At 43.9% G+C, this 24,508-nt stretch overlaps 1 protein-coding gene across 1 annotated transcript in view; it reads right to left on the bottom strand.

Moving 5' to 3' along the window:
• Window positions 1-14,711, bottom strand: part of LANCL3 (LanC like 3) — a 100,414-nt gene extending 85,703 nt beyond the window's left edge. Inside the window, exon 1 of the mRNA XM_029930727.1 lies at window positions 14,139-14,711. Within this exon, the coding sequence (XP_029786587.1) occupies window positions 14,139-14,711 (573 nt within the window). The remainder of the gene's footprint in view (window positions 1-14,138) is intronic.
• Window positions 14,712-24,508: the final 9,797 nt, after the last annotated feature.

Here is a 24,508-nt window from a genome sequence, read left to right as displayed (position 1 = left end):
GACCTTGCAAAGATTTTTTTTTTCTACTCTCACACTTGATCATTTTGGCTGCTATAGAATTCTGGCTGATAAGTAATTTTCTCTGGGAATTTTGGAGGTCTTGCTCCATTGTCTTGTAGCTTACTCAATGCTATTCAAAGCCCAATGCTAATCCTTTTACAGAACCAGTTTTGTTCTTTTTTCTCCTTGGAAATCTTTAGAATCTCTTTTTTACCATAGGGGAAGGGAAGGGGAAAAAATTATTACAGAGAGGGAGGCAAATCATAAGAAACACTTAAATACAGAGAACTTACGGTTGATGGGGCGGTGAGGGAGAGGAGAAAATGGGTGATGGGCATTGAGGAGGGGGGACTTGCTGGGAAGAGCACTGGGTGTTGTACATAAGCTATGAACCACGGAAACATACCCCAAAATCCAAAAGCAAACTTTACACACTGTATATTAGCCAATTTCACAATAAACTATATAGATTTTTAAAAAGAATCTCTTCTTTTTCCATTCAACATGGGGGGGGGGACCTTGAATCTGACAACTCAGGTGTTGAACTTGTGAAAAATATTTTTGAGTCATTTTCATCATCTTTCCCTTCCATTTACTTTGTTCTATTTTATTGGGACCAACTACTAGACAGAGGTTGGACTTTCTCTAATTAGTCTTTTCTCTTTTTATCAATCTCATTGTCTTTTGGCTGAACTTTCAGGGATATTTGGCAATTTAATATTGTAATCCTTCTACTGAATTATTTTTACTTCTATCATATTTTTAATTTCAAAGAGTTCTTTTTCTGTCCTCTGAATGCGGCTTTCAATAACATCCTGCCTTTACTTCATACATGTGATCACTTTCCTCTCTGACAATATTAATTATAGATTTGGGCACTCGGGAAGTTTTCTTCTGCTCCCAATATTGTTTACTCCAAGTATGGTTTTCCTATTCGTTACGATCATGGTTTTTCACATCAGATGCTTTCCTCAAATGTCTTCTGACAGGTTCTATTTAAGAGTCTCAACCTAAAAAGCTAACGGGAACTCTGGGTGGGGGAAGAGTGCTAGCTAATTGCTGGGATTTACTGTAGGGTGACAAGGCAGTGTAACTGCTTTGTCATTGGGAGGGGATACATCTACAGATGTCAATATTTGTGGTTATGTTTTGCTGACTCTGACAACCATACACTCTCCTTCAGTCTGCCACTTGGTGGGAGTGTCTGCTAGTGTTATGGGGGTAAAGGAGAGAGGCTAGGGGTGTGTGTGTGTGTGTGTGTGTGTGTGTGTTGCAGGAGGCCGGGGATACGTCCCACCATTCAGCATGTAATGCTGCTATATTCAGTGAAGTGCCTCATCTCTGCCCTTGACTGTGACCTGGGCCTCAAAGCCCAGAGCTTCGCTAATTCAATCTGTCAGGAAAGTGAATATCAAGGCTTCTACTAAGGTCTGGAACTGCGTGTTCCTACCAGATCCCCTCAGATCTTTTCCACTGACTCTATGAATCCATCCCCCAGTGTCCATGTGTTTTGCTTCTAATAACCATCACCTGCAGCCTTCTTCCGGGGTCCAACTTTTAGGCTACAAGAGCCACATCAGCCACACACCAACAGAATGGACATACCTGTGAAGATGCCAGCCCCCACCCCCAGCTATGGCAAATTTCTGGTGTGAGAGTGTGCCTCTAGTCAGGACAAATGCTGTGATGTAACTTACACTCCAGAGCTCCTCTACAGGAGGAGACAGCTGGGACTTAACCTAAATCACACCTTTGCTTGGCTTCCTGCCCTTCGCTCTCACCCCCAAGACCCCCACACTGGACTCTATTAGAAGCACTTTCTTGATGAAGCACTTCCACATCAGTCTACGCCCAGAGTCAGCTGCTGGAGAACTAGCCTAAGACCATCATCTAGCTGCTTGGGTTTGGGAAAAGATCCAAAGATCTAACCATGCTATCCAACTTGCAGCTAGTTCTATTTCAGACCTTGATTCAAGCCCCCAAGCTATCACCATGGGTTTTGAGAACCTCCCATTCCTGAGCCTTTCTAGTTAGTGTCCCAGGAAGCTGAGGTTTCTAGAAGTTTGTGACAATTGTAGAACAGCTTCTTATACTGCCATTTTTATTCAATTCTAAGTTAAACTTCAGTAACAACTTCAGCTTCATGGAGTCTATTCTTCCAAATGCTTGGGTACAACTTACGTTCCTCTTTAGTAGAAAAACATGCAGAAGTCTTACCTGACTTAAAGCTCTGGAAGTGAAGCAGCCCTACAGTCAGACAAATATGGGTCCAACAACTTTACTAGCTGTGTGATGACAGGCAAGTTACTGAACCTCTCTGAGTCATAATTTTTCTCCCCTGAAATGGATATAATATGCTTATCACAGTCCCTGTCATATAGTAAATCCTGTCCTTTGAGTTATTTTCTGGTGGTGATAACAAGTTTGGGGTGCTATCACCCTATGCCTTCACCTAGTTCCTACATTTCTGAGAGGTCTGCTTAAGGATATGGGAAGAGTCTGAAGCAGTGGTTATAACAATGTGGTCTCCAAATGAGCAGCAGCATCTGGAAGTTGTTAATAGTACAGAGTCTCGGGCCCTACTCTAGACCTATAGAATCAGAAACTGGGATGGAGCACAACCATGGGTGTTAGAACGTGCCCTCCAGCGGATGCTAATGCTTGCTCACATGTGAGAAGTACTGACCTAAGGCCACAGATCAGAGAAAAATATAACAGACCCCCATAAAGGTGAAGTTCAATACCTAGAGGCAGTTGGTATGGTATTGAAGATTGTAAGCAGCGCTAATGAATATACACTAACACCCAATGATTAGGGATAGGAGAAAGTCATAATTATACTTTTATCATTAGAGCAATGTAAACATTAAGACTGTGTTATAAATGAATATAAATAGGAGTTAGGAGCTAAAGAGAAAAGGGCTGATTTAAGTTCATAGAATTAACAGTGAGCCTATGCAATGTAGTGTTGAAAAGCAAATAGAAAAGGGCATTAATGAAAGAAAAACGTAATTTCTGGGTCCAGAAGCTTAAGAAACACTTGAAAGAATCCTTAATTGTATTAATCCTTTTCTGAAATAAGCTACTAAATATACATGATCCGGAACATTTGCTGAGGAAAACTCATTTGATGTTGTCACTTCACCAGAGATTCAACTATTGAAATTCGTCTCAAATTCTGAATTAGTGTCATGCAAGCAAATGATCTTTAGAAGAAGCGAACTTGAGAGCAGGAGAGTTCCCTGACTCTGCCACTCAGATTCTAGGGGAACAGACCAAGAAATATTCCAACATCACTTGCATACCAATTTCCACTCACTGAAAGCCAATGAGATAATTTACTCTGAGGAGTACAAATCAGGGACACAGGAAAGCCAATTCCTAGAATAAGTCCACAAAGAGCCTGAAATTTTAAGAAAAGGACACCTCTTTTCCCAAAGAAAGTCAAGTACAGAGGGCAGCACACATAGGTTTGGGTCTCAGGGGTGATGACCAGCCACTCAATTTACTTTGACACACAATCTCTCTGAGTGGCTCAGCTGAATCCTGCATGGTGGCATAGCAGAGATTTCCCTCCAGCCCTCTACGGCCTCTGTGAAGCTCTCAAAGGTCTGCGGCCGCGACTGGGGGTGGGGGGGTCACAGCAGCTCTGAATGCCATTAGGGAATATTAGACAGACTGGCTGAATGTCCAGAAAGCATGCCTATATTATTTAGGCAACACAGAGTCTTACTTCACATTGATGATGATAATACTCAAAATACTAATAATGGCTGTGAGTCTTCACTCTGTGGGGCACCCGGTCAGATCTCAGGTCATGATCTCAGTTTGTGAGTTCAAGTTCCGTGTCAGGCTCTATGCTGACAGCTCAGAGCCTGGAGCTTGCTTCCGATTCTGTGTCTCATTCTCTCTGTGCCCCTCCCCCATGCGTGCTCTGTCTTTCAAAAATAAATAAACGTAAAAATAGTTTTAAATATTTAGACTCTTCACTCTGTGCCTAACAGACCCTCTGCTAAGCATGTTACATGCACATTCTCAGTGGATCTTTTTTTGAGAGAGAGAGAATGGGGGCGGGGGGGGCGGTGAACCAGTGAGTACAGGAGAGGAGCGGGGGGAGAGAGAGAGAGAGAGAGAGAGAGAGAGAGAGAGAGAGAGAGAGAGAAAGGGAAAGCTCTCACTCAGAGCCCAACCCAGAGGTTGATCTCATGACCCTGAGGTCGTAACCTGAGCCAAAAACCAAGAGTTGAACACTGAGCCTACTGAGCCATTCGGGTGTCCCTCCATGGATCTTCTTAACACACCTGCAAGGGGAGTGCTGCTTGGATTGCATTTCACAGATGAGGAAATTCATCCTCCAAGACGCTTAAGAAACTTGGCTAAGATCATCCAACCACTGTGGTGGAGCCAGGCTTCAAGCTCACAGTTACTGGACTCCTAAAGCGCTGCCCTTAACCACTATGTTTTAATACCTTCACTGAGAGTCCAACCTACCTCAGCAGTTGCAATTTGTGATGCAGATGCACTTCTCTTTGCCTCATGAAGAAAAGAACATTTCAAATAGTAGGATTGTGTTATTGGGACGTGCATGAGGATAATACTTCCTTTCTGGTTGAGCACTGAATCTATTCAGCCTTAGATAGCTGTAAAGCCTGCTAGGAATGTGGCTCCCTCCTAAAGTCATTGTAGAAGTGATTCAGCTGGTCCCCACAGTGCTTGCTTTGAGATTGGTGATGTTTTGTTGCCATGGACACCAGATCTCAACACACCACTGAGCATGGGGAAATCCATTCCATGCAAAGCAATGGAGCCAACAGATGGGCACAGTGACTGCTAACTGCATATAGTGCTATGACCAATATTTGTTAGGCCACCTCTAATTTAGATGGTGTTCTCCCCCATCAAGTCCATAAGACTGCCTCTCATCTGAGAAACAGCTCCTTTATGGGTCAGGTAGCAATACTCACACTTGAATGTGTCAAAGTCATACATTTGTCTGGGCTGTTGAATGGGTAAAGCTATTCAGAATAGGAAATCTGATCTTACACAGAATAAATTCTTCGTTCAGCTCGCTAAATGATGGATCAAATGACTTCCTGAAAATTTAATTTGTCCAAGTGGCTAGCACCCCATGAGTAATGAGTCTGTTAACTTGGTGGGTTTCCCTAGTAACTAAATGCATAAAGAAAATAATTAGGAAAAGAGAAGTGGACTTAACTATATAAAAATAATGCATGAGAATATGGTTTTTCTTTGGGACAAACCACACATCCGAGGCACTGTACTTAATTAACGAATACAGGTCAGAGATCAGTCAGTACAAGCGAATCATGAAGAGAAACACCAACTTGACCACATCATGGATTATTGGCCAGCTTACCAAGAGACCATCACCACGCGGAGATACTAAAGGAACTCCCTGCCACTCGAAGGAAATCTACTTTGTGTTTGGTAGAAGCCAGTCACATGACAAACATCACTCACTAAATTAACCAGCAAAAAGGAAAACAGCCAAGTTAATAAAAAATTAATGCATTCTTTCATTTTCACAGTCAGAGGTCAATCAATATAGTGAAATTCCATAAAAAACAACCTCCTTAGAGAACACAGAGGTTAAAGTATTGGCAAAATAAATAATTCAATACATTTAAAAGAATTTTTACTGTGCACATTTCCCTCAATTTATTTAGTAATAAGAAAATTACAAACCATGCTCTCTCCAAATAATTCGGATACAACAGTTAGTTTAGCAGAACGTGGATTCATAAAAGAAAAGTATAAATAAATTCGATCTAAGGAAATATGCATTACTGAGGTTTGTGAAATCACTGTATCACAACAAATAAAAAGGGAAAGGTCTAAGCATTTTCCGCTTAAATTAATTTAGAGTAGGGCAGAAGTTCCTTACATCACACGGGTAAATTTAATTGAATGGTTCTAAAATGGGAGTAGTTCCATGAGCACCAAGGTCATATTCTCTACCTGATCTGGAAATGTTGTAATAAAGTAGCTCTTCTATTATTATGAAATAATTTAAAACTGCTCGAATTTGGTCTATTTGAGCCTTTAAAGGAATGCTAAAAAAAAAAAAAAAAACACACCTTTGTGTATTTAGTGCAAAATTATAATTACCAGAGGGAAAAAAGAAAGGAAATCCATGCATTCATTCACAGATGTTAACAGAGTCCTTAAACCTGCAAGGGGGTGTGCCAGGCAGGGTATCTTTTCTTCAGTATTAATCATGAAATGATGAGCTTATATTCTGGCATTTATGGAAATCCTTTTCAGTACAAAGGACAAATGATGAAAATCATGAAGTTTTGGGGGACTCTGTCAAATCTGTTAATAGGCAGTCCCATAAAACTGGAAGGGAAATAGTGATTTAGAGCTTCTTCCTCGTCTGCTTAATGAGCCAGCAGCAACGCCACCTGGGAGCTTGCTAGAGCTGCAGGATCTTGGGCCTCACCCCAGACCTGCTGAATCAAAACCTGATTTTTAACAAGATCCCCAGGAGATCTGTGTGCACATGAAAGTGTGTGCAACAATGGGGCGCCTGGGTAGCTCAGTTGGTTGACCGTCTGACTCTTGGTTTCCACTCAGGTCATGATCCCAGGGTTGTGGGATCAAGCCCTGTATGAGGCTTTGGGCTGAGTGTGGAGCTTGTTTAAGATACTCTCTCTCTCTCTTCCCTCTTCCACTCCCTCCCCCCTTATGCTCTAAAATAAAAAATAATTAAAAAAAATAAAGTGTGAGAAGTACCCATTGATAGCATAGATTTGACAATCAGCCTGTAGGGGGTAGAACCCTATTTCTGCCACTGACTAGCTGTGTAACCTGGAACAACTTCCACAACTACTCTGTGCCTCAGTTTCCTGCCTGGGTATGATGGAGACTGTCATGGCGCCTAAGACAAAAGGTTGCAATACGCAAGGGTGCTCACACTCACCATTCCTAGTCAACATGGTACTAGAAAACAGAATCCTTAAATACGTATGAAACTACAAAAGCTCTTAAGTAGCCAAAGCAATCTTGAGGAAGAACAATGCTACTGGAGGCATCACACTTCCTGCTTACAAAGCTATGGTAATCAAAAGAGTCTGGTACTGGCATAAAAACAGACATAAAGACCAATGAAACAGTCAAGAGCCTAGAAATAAACCCACACATATACGGTCAACTAATATCTGACATGGGAACAAGACTATTCAATGGAGAAAGGATAGTTTCTTCAATAAACGGTGCTAGGAAAACTGAATAACCACATGCAGAAGAATGAAACTGGACTTCTTACACCACTCACAAAAATTAAAATGGATTAAAGACCTAAACATCAGATCTGAGGCTGTAAAACATGAAAGAAACAAAGAAAAACCTTCTTGACATTGGTGTTAGCAATGGTTTTCTAGATATGAAACCAAAGCACAAACAACAAAGGCGAAAATCAGTAAGTGGGTCTATATCAAACTAAAGAGCTTCTGCACAGCAAGGGAAACCATCAACAAAATAAAAAGGTGACCTTTGGAATAGAATATATGCAAATCATATCTTGAATAAGGAGTTAATATCCAAAATATATGAACACCTCCTAACAATTCAATTAACAACTTGATTTAAAAACGGGCAGAGGAACTGCATAGACATTTTTCCAAAGACATACCAATGGCCAAAATGGGTACATGAAACGTGCTCAACATAATCATCAAGAAAATGCAAATCAAAACCATTATGGTATCTTACCTCACCCCTGTTAGAATGACTGTCATCAGAAAGGCAAGAAATAATAAGAGTTGGTAAGGATGCGGAGAAAAGGAAACCCTTGTGCACTGTGGGTGAGAATGTGAATTCATACAGTCAGTATGGAAAACAGGCACTTCAAAAACTAAATATAGAACTACTATATGATCAAGCAAATCCACTTTTAGGTATTTATCCAAAGGAAATGAAAACAAGGTTTCAAAAAGATGTATGTATGCATCCCCGTGTTCACGACAACATTATTCACAATAGCCAAGCATGTGGGAGGTCATAAGACTGACCTTCCCGAGTGGTGTCAAGAGGTAGACATTTTGGTAACCACTCAACAGCCATTTCCTTCCCCTTTCTGCTTGCTGGTCAGAACTTTCATCCAATGAGAGAGGTTAGAAATGGAGGACACTAGTCTTCCCAGCCTCCCCCGAAACCAGAAGTGGCCAGTGCTGCACAATGAGACAGAAGGGAAATTCTTCAAGTATAAAATGTTTTACATAATTAAAAAAAAGATATAACAAAAAAGCCTCATATCCTTCCTTTCTACTTTAGGTGTATGGGAACATAATGCTTGGATAGTAACTATCCTACAACCTGAGAGAGACAGTTCCAACACTGAGAATTGCAGAGAAGAAGGTTGGAAAGGGCTTGGGTTCTGAGGACTTTCTTGAGTTGCTGGACCAATCTGGAACAGCCTAGCTCAACATCCCTTAGAAAGTGAGATAATAGGGGTGTCTGGGTGGCTCAGTCGGTTAGGCAGCTGACTTCGGCTTGGGTCATGATCTCACAGTTCATGATTTCGAGCCCCACATCGGGCTCTGTGCTGAGAGCTCAGAGCCTGGAGCCTGCTTCGGATTCTGGGTCTTCCTCTCTGTCTCTGTCCCTCCTTTGCTCGTGTGCTCTGACTCTCAAAAAAAAAAAAAAAGTTAAAATTTTAAAGAAGGAAAGTGAGGTAATAAATGTCCCCATTATTTGGATTACTTTTTACTGGACATTCTATGATCTGCAGCTAAAAGCATCCCCACTTACACAGCTGCCTTAGGAGTGAGCCAAGGACCCAATTAACAATCCAGCAAAACACATATATTCTTTTAATCATGGCAGGAAGATAGATTCCTTCAAATTATTGGATATAATTTTGTATAGGATATTCAGAATAACTTCTGATTTCCTGGTGGTAGGCACGAAAGGGAGTAACATTGATTTCATTAAGCAGCTCCTATACACCCAGCACTACACTCGGCACTTTATCTAAAGTGAGTCACCACAGCAACTTCCAGAACAGCTCCCTTTGGTTGGGGAAATAAAATCACATCTGTATTTTCTCAAATCTCATTTAAACAATTTAGCATTTTCGTTCATTACAAATGCAGACCACAAACCACCAAAGTACTTGTGACTTTGGCACCTATAGAAATCACAGATGCATTCCTGTCACACTGCAGTTGTTGAAGACAGCTCGAAATACCATTAACACTCATCACCGTTTAAAAGGTACCACAATCTTTAGGCTTGCGGCGAAATTTTGTTATTTAATGTGTTAATAAAGAAACACGTATGCTACTGCATCACAATTCTAAAAATGTTTTGGTAACTAGATGTCGATATAATTGGCTTCCTTTGTAATCCCCCGTGTTGATTTTATCCATCTAAAAATGCTATTCTGAGAGGTACTGAAGAACTCACCAGATTTATAAAGGAGTCCTTGGCACAAAAGGGGTTTGGACCCCTGTAGCCAGTCCCCTTTATGATCGTTCTTAATACTGTTCACCCCACTATCCATACAGAAAAGTGGGGTGATCTTTTTAAAAGGTAATGAAGATAAAGACATTACCCGTTAAACAGGAAGCATGTGCTAACTCCTGACTGTCCCGGCCCTGCAGGATCTGATTGACCCTGCTCCCAGCCGCTACCTGGTCTGGAGTTCTCCCATCCCTCTAGCCCTTGTTTTCCCTGCTCCCACCAAGCTGGCAGCCTTCCATTTCTTTGAAATCTCCAAGCAGACTCCCACCTCGGGGGCTTCGTCCTTACCATCTCCTCTGCGTGGAATGCCTGCTCTTAAAGCAGCCACTTCATTCTCATGCTTCAGTGATGAGGCAGGACATCACCTCCACAGAGAAGTCCCCCTGGCTAATGTCTGCCAAGCAACATGCCTCCCCTCTCTGCCCCGCCCCAGTTGTTTTCTGTTCAGTTCATTCGGAGCACTTGCGATAACATAATTATATTGATTTTTGTTCACTAGTAACTCCTGGTATCTAGCAAGGTGCCTGGAACATGGAGAAACCTGACCTTCATGGAATGAAGGAATACATGACAGAATATGTTAATAAAGAAGCTATGATCCATCCATTTTACAAGTAAGGAAATTGAGGCTCAGAGATGTCAAATTATTTGTCCAAGGTCACCCAGGCACAAAATTATTTTAACTGTGGCCCCTAGGCCTTCCCTTTATCCCTCCACCACTTTTTTCTAACTTCCTTTTCCCTGCTACATTTTCACCAATCTGGAAAGCATAATGGACCTAATACAAATTTTTATGGTGTGATTTCATAGGACTTTAGTATCCCATTGCTCAAGGATAGCTGCCTAACAAACCATCAAAGCTGCTTCCCTTGAGTATTTCCAGAAGAGCTCAACTGAACAAAAATATATTAGCCGGTAAGAGTGACTCTTCCTTTTGTTGTCTTTCTCTCTATACATACACACACAATTTTTTCCTCTCTGAATCTTTTTTAAATTTTTTAAAAATTTATTTTTGAGAGAGAGCGCGAGCGCACGATCAGGGGAGGGTCAGAGAGAGAGGGAGACACAGAATCCGAAGCAGGCTCCAGGCTCTGAGCTAGCTGTCAGCACAGAGCCCAACGCGGGGCTCGAACCCACGAACCGTGAGATCATGCCCTGAGCCGAAGCCAGAAGCCGGATGCTTAACCGACTGAGCCACCCAGGTGTCCCTCCTCCTCTCTGAATCTTAAAAATACCCATAACAAAATCAAATGGAAGAAAGAAAATTCAGAAAAGGGTAACCTAAGAAAGAAAAAAATTATAAACCCCTGGGGTAAACACTAGCATACAAAAGTATATGAGGTAAGGCACTTTCTCCAAGCTTATGTGGACAATTTTGGCCAGATGCCTCCTGATAGTCAACATCAAGTGAGGAACATGTCAGTTACATGACATAGATTGAAGATTAAAAAATTCCATCAATTTCCAGGAAGAGCGCAAGGATGCCTGTTTCTAAGTACTGAGGGAAATTCTCCTTGTAGATCTTTACAATGAAAGCATGGTAGGAGACAGTAATCAGTATTCTCAACTACAATCTTGTAAAAAAAAAAAAAAGACGAGCTTCAGAGAATGGTATCTTATGCTATCTCTTAGTAGGCATGACTGGTATAATGCCAAAACCTACGCAGCATTTGACTGGCTTGCTATCTGAAGCGTGGTCCCTGGACCAGCAGCAGCACCTGCGACCTGGTTAGAAATGCAGAATCTCAGGTCCAATGCCAGGCCTGCTGAATCAGTATTTTACTGACAGGGTCTGCAGGGGATTCCTCTGAACATTAAAGTTCAACAAACATTGGTCTAAAGGTTACGCTAAAAAATTTCTAAAAGACTAGTATTCACTTATTCAGTCAACACAGGTTTACGGAGACCTTGGTGGTAGGAAAGGATTCCTACCAATGGAACACCAAAAGCATCACCATAAAGGAAAATATTGATTAATGGGTCACCCTTAAAAGTGAGTGGCAAAGCAAGCCAGAGTAAACAATATTTGCAAGAATGCCGGAAGAAAGGTTGAGCACCTAAATATGTACCAGGCACCACCTTAAGGATGGGAATACAGCAACAACACAAAAACTCTCCACCCTTACGGAGTTTACATTCTAATTGGAAAAGAACACAAATAAAATGAAACAACAAAAGGGCAGAAGTCAGGGGACGAGGTTGCACTTTTAAGCAGGGTGAACCGGGAAAGTCTCTGACTGACGAGGGAATGACCTATACAAGGTCAGAGAGCTGGCTATAAAAATAGCTAGGGGAAGAGTATTCCAAGCAAAGGGAACAGTGGGTGCAAATACCCCGAGACAATAAATGCCTGAAACAGCAAGAAGGCCAGCGTGGTTGAAGCAGAGTGAGCAAAAGTGGAAGATGTATGAAGGGGGGCCAGATCATGTGGGGCCCTGTCAGCCATTTTAAGTGTCTTAGCTCTGAGAAAGATGAGAAGCCACTGGAGAAATGGTAATAGGGAGCCACCACAGGATGCTGAGTGGGGAAGTAACATGATGAAGTGCTTTTAAGATTGATTTCTCAGAGGTACACATAATTTGTTGAGAGAATCCAGCTCAGAGTACATTGCACTAATCCCAGTAAATGGGGATTCATTCATTCAACTATTTATTAGGTGCCAGAGCTGTGCCAAGTAGTAGTCTGGACTAGGGCGAGAACTGAGGGAACTGCCAGAGGCAAGTGCATACAAATGACATTGAAAGGAAGGAAACCCAGGATATAAGAACAGAGTATTTAGAGAGAAAGGACAGAAGTTTGCAGCTCAATTTAATCAAGGTTTATGGATCATCTACTGAGGGCAAAGCCATATGCGGTCTAGGACGTGGGAGTGGGGATGGGACAGGAGATGTTTATTTTCCCCTCGTAAGGGCTTCCAGCCAGGCATGCTTAGCCCCTGCCCTGCATCTTTCAAGCCCGAGTTTCTCGGATTACTGCAGTTTAGGCTGGCATGGAGACTGGCTTATTTTCAGGTTAAGAGCTGGTGTGTGTGTTATGTGTGTTAACCCTCAGAGCTTCTTCTATCTCCTGGGAGCAGGGGCCAAAGCACCTCAAATTGATTAGTATAAAAAGATACATCTGGTTTGGCAGGAGGGCAGAAGAGAGGTCTTCATAAATGTCTTTTCCCATCAGCATTGCAGACTGGCCCTGGGTCACCAGTTTTGGGGCAAGGAGTCCTTGTTGGTCTGTTTCCACCTATATGACCTGATGGGTCTCCCACTCTTTGACACTCATTCAGGAGAGAAGGCCCCAAGGCATGAAAAGGAAAGAAGCAAAAAACGAATTTGAAAATTGCCTACCACCAGACTGCAAGGTCTGAGGAGCAGATGCAAATGCAATGCAAATGCTATGTAAATAGCCCTGTGGCCTTCCGATAGGTTTTATACAATTGGAAGGGCCCTTGGGGAACTGCTAGCAGATAACAGTGATTCAGAAGCAGAGTGAACTATTTCAAGACAACTTTGTCACACAAATCTTTGCTGCCCTGCCAGCACGGTGCACAGTCTTTAGTGATTTTTTTTCCTCACTTGGATCAACCTCACCTGCTATAAATAATAATAAAAAAAATCAAGTCTGCCTGTTATCTTAGAAGTTAATTACACTTTTAAAACACTCTGTGCACCTTTAAGTTTTCTTCAAGTGCCTGTTTCACCCAAATAAAGCCAAATGTGTCATTTCCTCCCCAGAACAATATTTGGCTCCAGTGAATTATGAATGAAATGCCTCTTTCCGTTCCAGTTACTATGATGGGTTGGAGGATTTTTTCCCCCTACAAGAACTGTCTGTCTCTAATAGTCACATGCCGTATTCAAAGTGGATTCAGAAACAAACAAACCCATATGTAGTTGTGAGATCCAATTCACTTCAAGGAGCCACTGAAAAGCTATTAAGAAAACCTGCCCTGTCAAGTATGCTGTCATCTTGACAATCCTAACGACGCGTTTTAAAATGAAAAAGGCACATTCTATTACAATAGGGTAGAATTCTGCCTGCATTTATGTATTTAAGAGGACAGCCCCATCAGATATGAATTTAAAACAGCCGTGAGATACCGAATATTAAGCAACACAGCAAGCATATGAGACCCACAGCTGGGCAGGAATTCAGGGTCACAGACCCCCACGCGCGGTGGGGGGTGAGGAGGTCGCCGGAGCAATTTACCTCCATGATAGCAATGGAAACAATGATAGCATATCCAGCCCCCAAAACTTCCAATACTTTGCTAGCACTCTTAACTTTCAAGGGTGCTTCAGCTTTTTGGCAGGAGGGTCAAAGAAAGGGAAATCCCTTGCATTTTCGAGTTTTTCTTTGCTCACTTGAAAGGGCCTCCAGGAAGCTGTTGCGCAAAGAGCATCTGGGGAGATGCCACGTTCGGCGCAAAACACGAACAAAGCTCAGAGACACGGAATCCCAACACACGAGAGACCGAAAAAGAGAAGAGGGAAGACAAACACCGGAGATAAACGCCTGGAGATTAAGGAAATGACAGCGCCAAACAGAGTGACCCAGAGAAGAGCCTGGGGGTGGGAGGGGTAGCTGTACTCGCTGCCAGGAGTCCCGGGAAGGGCCGGGCAGGCGGCGAGCGCCCCCCCGCGGCCGGGGCTGCCTCTTACCTCCTGGGCGAGTTTCTGCTTGAGCACCAGCGCTGCGCACAGGTAGCCCGCGCGGCCCACGAACAGCTCGTCGGAGCCGCACTCCAGGAAAGAGACCGGCGCGCAGACGGCGCACAGAGCCCGGAACTTGCCCAAAGGCTGCACGTAGTCGGACCGGCCCAGGGCGTGGTACACGAGCGTGGCCACGGCGTACACGCCCGCTCCCCCGAGCAGGAAGGCTGCGCGGGTGTCGGCGTCCGGCTCGCCCCACTCTTCCGCGCGGGCGCACGCGTCTATGAGGCGCTTGGCCGAGCGCAGGTAGCGCTCCCGGGCCCCGGCGAAGAGCGGGCTCTGCGAGACGTGGTAGAGCATGTAGGCCACCCCGGCCACGCCGCCGTACAGCCCTCCCTGGCAGCTGCTGGCCGCGGCCGCCGCCCCCCGGGCCTCAGCGCCGCCCCCGAGCGGAGGCAGCTCCTGGAGGATGCGCTCGATGGTGGCGGTGACCAAGGGCGCCACCGCCTCCTCGCACTGGCCCGCCAGCAGACTGCCCTGATAGTCATCGAAGCGGTTGGCGAAGCAGCGCTTGGTGTCCATGCTGCCGCCCGAGCCCCCCCCCCCCGATGCCGGGCCGGGGTCCGCCTGAGGGCGCGCCCTTGCAGCCCCGCGTACCACCTCAGGCTCTCGGAGGCGCTCGGCCCGGCGGTTGATTCGGCGGGGCCGGAGCGGGGAGGCTGAGACGGGAGGTGACAAGAGGAGGCGGGAGCGAGGAAGAAGCACGGAGCGGGTTGCCAAGTGGGGCACCCGGCTGCCGCGAAGCTCCCGAGTGGCCCCGGCGGCCGCGGGGGATGCGCGTCGTACGCCCCCCTCCGAGAGGCCGCGCCCTCGCCGAACCCGCCCCCTCCTGCGCCGCCGCAGCTCGGTCGTCTCTCCGAGGGGCCGAGGTGATCTCCGGCAGGACCCACGCGGGGCCCGCGCCACTCCTCCCGCTCCGCCCCCGGCTCCTCCTTTCCCGGCAGCAGGCCAGGGACGCGCGGGACAGCGATCCGGAACGCTGAGGCTGGGCGCACACGCGCACCTGACGGTGGAGGGGAAAGACCTCGAGTCTCTAGTCTACTCAAAGCGTGGTCCTCGAGTCAGCAGATCGGCACCACCTGGGAGCGCGTTAAAAACGCGGCGGCTCAGCCTTCGTCCCAGACCTAGTGAGTCAAAATCAGCATATTTAGCAAGAGCCCCACCAGGTGATTCACACGCACAGTAAAGGTTGAGAAGCCACTGAACTAGAGAGAGAAAACAACTAGGAAAAACCGGAGCGCCCTCCCGAAACTCGTTCTTCCGTCTTGGTCACTTTGGAGTTCTCATTCTGAACGTTTCCCTCCCAAAGACTGAGGCCATCACGTTTCCAGCATGGCTCCGGTGGAAGGCCTCCCCCCCCCCCCAGGGAAACCCCGTTGGCCTTGGTTGTCATGGGGACTTTCGCGGAGCATACAGGAGTAAAAAGGCAAAGAACCACACCAGGATAAGGTAAGAGAGTGGGGGTTCTGTCTTTCTCCTACTGTAGAGACCCCTTCTTCCCTTGCATGTATAGTAAGTCATGAACTAGGTAATATAAGGGCAAACGCCGAGTGGGAATTTGAATTGGGCTTTTTTTACCTTTTTCTGTGAATTCTTAGGTACCTCTCACCTCCCTTCTTCCTCGTGTTTCTTCCCTCCTACTCTCCTTCCACAGGCGTTATTGAGGGTCTCCTATGAAAATAGATGGATAAACTCTGGAAATAGATGGATAAACAAAGGAGACAGAGGCCTAGGCCTCTTGGAGCTTGTCGTCCACTGGGAAAGACAGAAGATGAGCACTTACACAAACAAGTTGCCTTTCTTTTGTTCAGCCATTTTAAAATCTTCCTTTCCCAAAGGGTTGACAAGGGAAGGCCAAAGGTCACCTCTCCCAGGGGTATTTGCATTTTGATAGGGACTGTGCGAGACACACAGGAGTGTCTCCTGGTACTCACAGAAAAGTTTCAGACACTTTGTGGTGAGAGCAACTTCTTCGCTTATTTGAAAGGCCGGTTTTATTTGGAGGCAATTTTTTCCTCAAAAGTGCTAATTGTCACAATGATTTGGAAGCAGAGATTAAATGGCCTGCCCCTCTGTCCTTGCTTTGATGCATCCTAGCAAAGGAGCTCTGTGTGCCAGGATTACTGGCAGGACTCACACGTCCACACAGTGGATGGTGTGGCCTCCATTCTCCTATAATGCTGCCAAAACAGGTTTTATTTCTATTTCTATTTGATTTTTTTTAACGTTTCCTCATTTTGTGAGAGACAGAGCCTGGCCAAAACCGGTTAATTTTATTTATTTAAAACACTTTAAAAAAATGTTTATTCCTTTTTTGAGAGAACGTGACTGGGGGAGGGGCAGAGAGAGGGAGACCCAGAATCTGAAGCAGGCTCCAGGCTCTGAGCTGTCAGCACAGAGCCGACGCCGGGCTTGAACTCACGAACCGCAAGATCGTGGCCTGAGTTGAAATTGGTTGCTTAACCGACTTAGCCACCCAGGCACCCCAACAGGTTTTATTTTTGATTATAATAATAATAAAGGTAAGTCCACTTTTAGGCAAGGAGCTTGATGCATTAAGTCTATCAAAAGAGCAACTGGAATGTTCAGTTTCTCCTTGGGGCTGCTTCCTCATGTCTCAATCATAGGGAGCATTTAGGAGTGACTTTCGTCCCTTCAGACAAGGAGCCATAAAATGCAAACCTTCACAGGCAGAAATGAAGCCTTATTCCGCTCATTTCTCTACTCTTCCCCCTTGTCATGAACCTAGATGTTAATTTTGACTGATAATCCTTTCACACTTCCGGGCAGCAATGACAGGGATTTGTGCTGCCTGACTGCAAAATAAAACTGTAAGCCAATCTCCAAGAGAAGGCGCTCTGCTTGTTCCCAGTTGCATCAGCCCCTCCGTTGCCCCAAAATGCTGCCTAGCAAGCGATCACAAGATCTGATAGCCTGTAACAGTGAGTTCATTGCTCATGCATCTGGGATCTTGGCTGGGCTTATTCATGTATCCGGGGGCGTGCTGGAGGTTGCTTGGGGTGATGGGAGCAACTGAGCTCCATCTAGTTCATGTGTCTCTTATCCGCAAGCCAACCCCAGCATGCCTGTCTGGTAGTGGCACAGGGGCAAGAGCACAAGTGAAAACACACAAGACTTCCTTAGGTCTGGTTTTAGAACTGGCACATTCTTACCTTCCTTAATCTATTAGCAAATCCCTGGAAAAATACAGGGTGTCATTATGGAACTCCATAGTACATGACAACGGGTGTGTTTACAGGGTGAGGTGAAGTATTGGGGTTCCTGGGCATTTGGACAGTGATGCCAACAAGTAGAACAAAGGTCACAAGATGGGTGTGAAATAGCATGATTTGGGAGAAGCAGGAAGCTAGCAGCATCTGGGAGCCCTATTAGATTCACAGGACAAATTAACCCTTTTACCTATAAATGTCTTTCCAAAGCCTCACCACTTGGTCTGTTGTACAATTACCTGGCAAAACTTCAGAGCATCCTTCAGGGCGGAGCTAACTCTTTAGGCCACATGAGGCCTTGCCTCCGATTGCCATGTACTTAATTTGCAAGCAGTAGTTTTTATTTTGATAGCCTGACTCCACTAGAAAACACTGAGCATACGGCTTTTGTTACATTGATGTACTGATAGGCTTCAAGAGCCTAGAACAGTCCCTGGCACATGTAGTGGGCACTCAGTAAAAGTTTGTAAAGTGGCGAATGAATTACTATGAGAGCATTATAGCAAGGTAACCTGGACTCTAGAATGCAGAATGCAGCCTTTATTGAAAGTTTACCCTGATTTGATTAAACCCTCACTGTTTTCTTGGCTCCTTTTGCTGTTATGAATGCAAAGATCTAAACATTCTGCAGTTTCTACCTCCTTTCTTTGTGTCTCCACGATCTGGTGACCGGTACACTTTACAGTGACTTCACACAATCTGTTTTTATTTACTCTGTGTGGGAGATGACATCTTCTAGTTATAGCCCTGGCAACATCTCCTCTGCCATGTGCTCCTCTGCAATGTGACCCTGCTGCCATTCCTCTCATTAGGAGGCAGGGTATGTGTCCCCTCATCTTGAATCTGAGTGTGCTTATAACTGACTTACAACCAATAGAATGTGAGGGAAACTATACTGCATGATATCCAAAGCTAAAAAAAAAAAAAATCAATAAATAAAAGATGGGGCGCCTGGGTGGCTCAGTCAGTTAGGCGTCCGACTTCGGCTCAGGTCATGATCTCCCGGTTCGTGGGTTTGAGCCCCGCGTCAGGCTCTGTGCTGACAGCTAGCTCAGAGCCTGGAGCCTGTCTTCCGATTCTGTGTCTCCCTCTCTCTCTCTCTCTGACACTACCCTGCTCACACTGTCTTTCTCTCTCACAAAAATAAATAAAAACATTTAAAAAATTTAAAAAAAATAATAAATAAAAGAATGCAGCTTCTATCTTCTGTGCTGGACCACTCATACTTGGAGCCTTGAAGCACCGTGTAAGCATCTAACTACTACTAGGCTGCCATATTGTGAGGAAGTACAGATAACGTGATGAGGCCACGTAGAGGTGCTTGGGTTGCTAGCCACCCAGAGTGAGTGAGCCACCTGGGATGTGCAGCCCAGTTAAACGTTCAGATGACAGAAGCTTCATGAGAACCATCGTCCCAACCCCTTCCAGAATCCCTGACCCACAATAGTCTGAGCAAAATAAAGTAGTTGTTTTAAGCTGCCAAGTTTTAGGGTACTTTTTTATGTAGCAGTGGTAACCAAAGAATCTTGCTAGCTTCCCCACCCTCCAATTCCATAACATCCCCTGTCATCTATAGTGCTCACGCAACAGGGCAGCACATAATTGGGGAGAGGAATATTTTGGGGAACCCTGGAGAGGGAGACAGGAAGAATTCAGGCACACAAAAAACTGTGCTCCAAAATAATAATTCAAGTTAGATTCTTTAGAAGTAGTGGTGACCCCACAAAGAAATATGCAGCCTCTACAAAATCTTGCCACCGACAGTTATTTTGCCCTTATCTGCAAGATTTGTCCTGATCTTTATAGAATCTCTGGCAGCATTTGCTGACGAGCAGCTCCCAACACATGGTTTCTGTGATCTTGCTGAATTGCCCAGTTCCTAGTGCTTCCTCAGGATTTCCTTATTGTGCAGATTATGCAAAAACACTGGATGGAAAAATAGTTTTAGTGGATTCGTCAAGGAAATCACATAAAAGTGGCACATAGCTATCCAGGATGAAAATATTAAGGGGTGCCTAGGTGGCTCAGTCAGTTAAGCATCTGACTTCAGCTCAGGTCATGATTTCACGGTTGGTGAGTTCAAGCCCAACGTCGGGCTCTATGCTGACAGCTCAGAGCCTAGAGCCTGCTTCGGATTCTGTGTCTCTCTACCGCTTCCCCCACTCGTTCTCCCGCTCTCTTTGCTGCTCCCCTGCTCATTCTCTGTTGCTCTCTCTCAAAAATAAATAAACATTAAAAACTTTAAAAAAAGAAAAGAAAATATTAAAATCAAAGGGTTTCTCTAATGCAAATCATTGCTGTCCAAGGGTGAATATTAAAAAAAATCAGTTATTTTATAACTGTCAAACCTCAACACTTAAGGCTTTGTATACCTTATGGGATAAACCATCTTAAAAATACTTTCAGATGGGGTGCCTGGGTGGCTCAGTTAAGCGGCCAACTTTGGCTCAGGTTATGATATCAAGGTTCATGGGTTTGAGTCCCACGTCAGGCTCTGTGCTGACAGCTCAGAGCCTGCAGTCTCCTTCACATTCTGTGTCTCCCTCTCTCTCCACCTTCCCTGCTTGCTCACTTGCTCGCTCGCTCGCTCGCTCTCTCTCTCTCTCTCTCTCAAAAACAAATAAACATTAAAGAAAAAACCTTCAGAAAGTTTTCCAAAGTTTTGCTCGAAGGATACATCATGGAAATGGTTTAGATAACCGAGTCAGTGCTATGTCTAGTCATTATACTACTTTCTGTTTGGAAATGCATCTCTGATTTTTTAGCTACCTAAACCTTAGAGACTTCTGCTTCTGTTCTTTGCCCCCTAGAACCTTTTCTCAAAATAGCAGCTAGAATAATATAAGTCAGATCCTATCTTCTGTGATAATGTCGAACCTGTCCCTCAAAGTGAACTCCAGAGCCCATAAGGCAGCCTAAAATGTCCACTGCCATCTGGTCCTTATGACTTCTCTGACTTCCCCTCTTCTTCCTCTCCTTCAGTTCCAGCCGCACTGGCTGGCTGCCTTGATATTCTTCAAACCTCCTAACTAGTCCGAGTCTTAACTTTGAAAGTTTTCTTTGCGGTTTTCTTGTCCTGGAATACTTTGCAAAAGGTACTTGCCTGCCCCTCACCTCTCTCTCAATGAAGTCTTCCTCAATTTATTATTTAAAAAAATTTAGTGCTTATTTTTGGGAGAGATGTAGAGCATGAGCGGGAGAGGGGGAGAGAGAAAGAGAAGACAGAGCAAGAGAGAATCCAAATCAGGCTCTGCACTGATAGCAGAGAGCTCAGTGTGGGACTCGAACTCACAAACCATGAGGTCATGGCCTGCACCGAAATCGACCACCCAGGTGCTCCTATAACTTAGTATGTAAATTACAGCCCTTTGCCCCAACCATTATTATCTACTAACTATATATTTTTATTGATTTATGTTGTTTCTTGTATCTCTCCCACTACTAGAATATAATCTCCAGAAGGACAAGAATTTCTGCCTCTCTTCCCTGCTTTATCCCCAGCGCCTAGATTAATGCCTGGCACACAGAATTTGCACAGTAAGTATTGAATGATGTCTGTGATACCCTTCTTAATGTCAAAAACTTCCACCAGTCTCTAATTCATGGATAAGCTTTGCTGTCTGCTTTCTTGATCAGTTTCTTGATAGTGGTGTTCTTACAAGCAGCCCTAAAAAATGTGCATTTTTAACATAAGATTTGATTTTCCTTCTTATCTCTTTTTTTTTTTTACATCCAGCATTATCCATTTTAAACATTTTGTAGCTATTATAGGTCAAGGATGATCGCCAGTACACAATGTAATGGTAGATTAGAAACCTGGCACAAGAAGTAAGTAAACTGTCACCTATCACTCTATCTGAAGGAGGGGCAGCCCAGTGTGATCAGTCACATTGGTCAAGAGCAAGTAATAATGTACACCCTACCTTACAGGATATGAGGGAAAATGTGTCACTTATACCTTTGGGTACTATAACATATGTGTATGGACGTATGATTTGAATGCACTGTAATAAATTATTGCTCTATGGGACAGTACTACAATACACATGCCTCTGTTTTAAACTGATGAATCTGTGTAAAGTTACCTTAAATTGGCAAGGAAAGATGGGAATGTTCCTTTGGCCAGAGTAAGTTTTTTAACCCGAAAATTCTAACAGTCCTACGTGTAGTCATTTTTAAGGTTTCCTCCAGTATTCAGGATTAGGAGGAGAAGAGTGATTGAGAATAATAATTAATGACATGGTAATGAATAATGTATTAATACTCCTGCTTTTTGTCTTGTGATAAAAAATACTTCTACATCTGTTGCTTTTATTATTGAAAGAAGTTCGGATGTCAGAAATATAAGGCAGAGTTTTTCTCTGATAAAATTGCTAGACATTTGCCTGAATGCAGAACAAGTAGTAGTTAAAAGACTAGATATGTCTCAAATAATTGCTATTGATTATGACTCTGGAATGCTCATGGTCACACCTTTCTAACTAATCTCAATATGAAATGACATCTCAATATGTCTTGGCTCAGCATTCTTATTAAGTATAATTAGGAGTGCTATCCAAAAAGAACTGGGGTCCCAGCCTATAATCGAAAAGTCAGAAAGATCCATTACCAGGTAACCAAAGAAAGCTAAGTGCTTTGGGTTAGGAAGGATTAACAGAATAGTGAGGCCAGAAAGATCCAAGAAATCATCAATTTGATCCATTCCTCTAACAATGAGGAAACTGCGACCCATGGCAGTCAGACAATAGGGAGTCACTGAATGATTGGAAAGAGGAGTGATGGGATCGTATCTGTGTTTCAGAAACATCATGTTTTGGGGCACCTGGGTGGCTAAGTCAGTTAAGCATCTGACTTTGGCTCACGTCATGATCTCAGTTTGTGAGTTTGAGCCGAGCACAGAGCCCCCTTCGGGCCCTCTGTCTCCCTCTGTCTCTGCCCCTCTCCTGATCTCACGTGTATACTCTCTCAAAAATAAATAACCATAAAACCATTAAAAAAAGAAAAATCATTTTTTCTAGGAAGTTGTAGGATATATTTGAAAAGTGGAAGATTTATCAGCATGATAAGCCAAATAATCAAGAAATGAGGAAATCTGAGCTAAATCAGTTGCACGAAGGATGGAGAGACTTAGAAGGAGTCATGAGGTATTAAGCAGGTAGGATTTACAGGGTTTGGTGACTGACTGGATGTGGGAGTAAGGAAGAAAAATAAAAGGAATCAATGATTATGGCTGGTTTCTGCCCTGGCCAATTGGGCCAATGGAGGTGCTGTACACCAAGTCAAAGGTATAGGTAGTAGAATAGGTAGGTGTGAGGTATGAGAAGATCAACAGCAAATTGAGTCTTAAAACTTTTGAGTATGACTTTTAGTCTTACTAGAGAAGGAGGTAAACTTTGGAAATGAGTTAATGTAGTGCAAATATGGAAAAAGGCATGCAGCTAGACTTCAGAGCAAGGCCCATTGTGCTTGCCAACCCAGCTTCCTTTCCCTTCTTTGATCAATGATGTGTTAGTATCTTGAGTTTCCTTTGAGAAACAGCCACCCCTCTTTCTCATAACATGTAGTTTGAAGGGAGTTAAGGCATTCCCATGTCCCCAAGGGTGAGCATACATCCCAGGCCTCAGGAAATCTAGGATTGCCAGAGTAGGATTAAATTTACAGCTGCTTGTGGCCATCCTATGAATGCAAGGAGAATGCAGGCTGAGCATCAAGCCACACAGAGGAAAGCAGTATTGAGCCATAGATAAAAAGTGTGACCTAACGACATTGTTGGTACACTTATCCTGGCTTTACCTGAAGAACTGTTTGGTTATGGGACTCCGTATATTCCTTCTTTTGCTCAAGTTGGGTATCTGTCACTTACAAAAGAAAGGGGTATGGACTCATTTGGGTTTTTGATAATTTAAAGTACTTTGCTGTGACTTGTTTAGAGAAGTTGGGTAGGCAGGTAGGGAAGCAAGAAAAATGGAAAGGTTGTAGAAGTCATGTTTGAGGGGATGATTTAGAACGGGAACTGATTGAGAACATCTCTTCAGCAATGAATGAGTAGAGGTGTTGAAATGAGACCTGATGTCAAATTCCTGCTCCACCACGTCTTACTGTGTGACTTTGAGAAAGTAATGTAACTTTCCTGATCGTTGGTTCTTTCATCTATATATTGGTAACAATAAGAGAATCTGTCTCATAGGATGGTTAGGATAATGCCTATAAAGGGTTTTTCTTGAGGTCTAGCTCTGAATAAACATTAGCATTTCTCCAAAATGATTATTATTCTGCCTGTAGTTGCTTCAAGAAGTGGATTCCTGCTGCCTGATTACCACCTAACCTCTTGTATCTTCTTCTTTTTCTAAGTTGATTCTCCTTAGAAAAGAGTTGCTGGGGGAAAGCTTGTTTATTTATTCTGCCTATTCTTTCTCAGTGATTCCTAAATCTAACATGTTCCATTCAGAAGCCTAAAGATTTCTTTTTTTTTTTTTTTAGTGTGACAAATTTCACTTTTAAGGTGGAAAAAGAAATCATGCTGTGCTTTGCAGCTTTGATGTGATTGCTAGTAATAAAGATTCAAGTTGACAAATTTTGTTGCTGATGCATAAGACAGAATAAAATTAATCTTTTTGAAGGCTGTCTGGTTCTGCAGGGCTAAGAGTAGGCAGGAAGGTAAAAACATGTGACATAAAGCCATGTAGGAGAGCAGATGTGCAAAGGAGGATAAGCAGGCACTATATGAGGGGGATGTTTGACTCATTTTGTTTTCAGTCTTTTAAGTACAATGGAATCTTTCTAGAATTTCTCCTTCACCAAATTCTCACAACTTTGAGGGAAAAAAACCCTCAAGATATCTTTGATTGGGGCGCCTGGGTGGTCTTGGTTGGTTAAGCATCCGGCTTTGGCTCAGGTCATGATCTCATGGTTTGTGGGTTCGAGCCTTGCGTCAGGCTCTGTGCTGACAGCTAGCTCAGAGCCTGGAGCCTGCTTCAGATTCTGTATCTCCCTCTCTCTCTGACCCTCCCCTGCTCGCACTGTGTCTCTCTGTCTCTCAAAAATAAATTAAAAAAAAACTTAAAAAAAAGATGTCTTTGGTTGCTTTGG

The sequence above is a fragment of the Suricata suricatta genome, chromosome X, assembly GCF_006229205.1.
Source record: "Suricata suricatta isolate VVHF042 chromosome X, meerkat_22Aug2017_6uvM2_HiC, whole genome shotgun sequence".
NCBI lineage: Eukaryota > Metazoa > Chordata > Mammalia > Carnivora > Herpestidae > Suricata > Suricata suricatta.
Note: the sequence above shows the minus strand (reverse complement) of the source record. Positions and strands in the feature narration are given on the sequence as shown.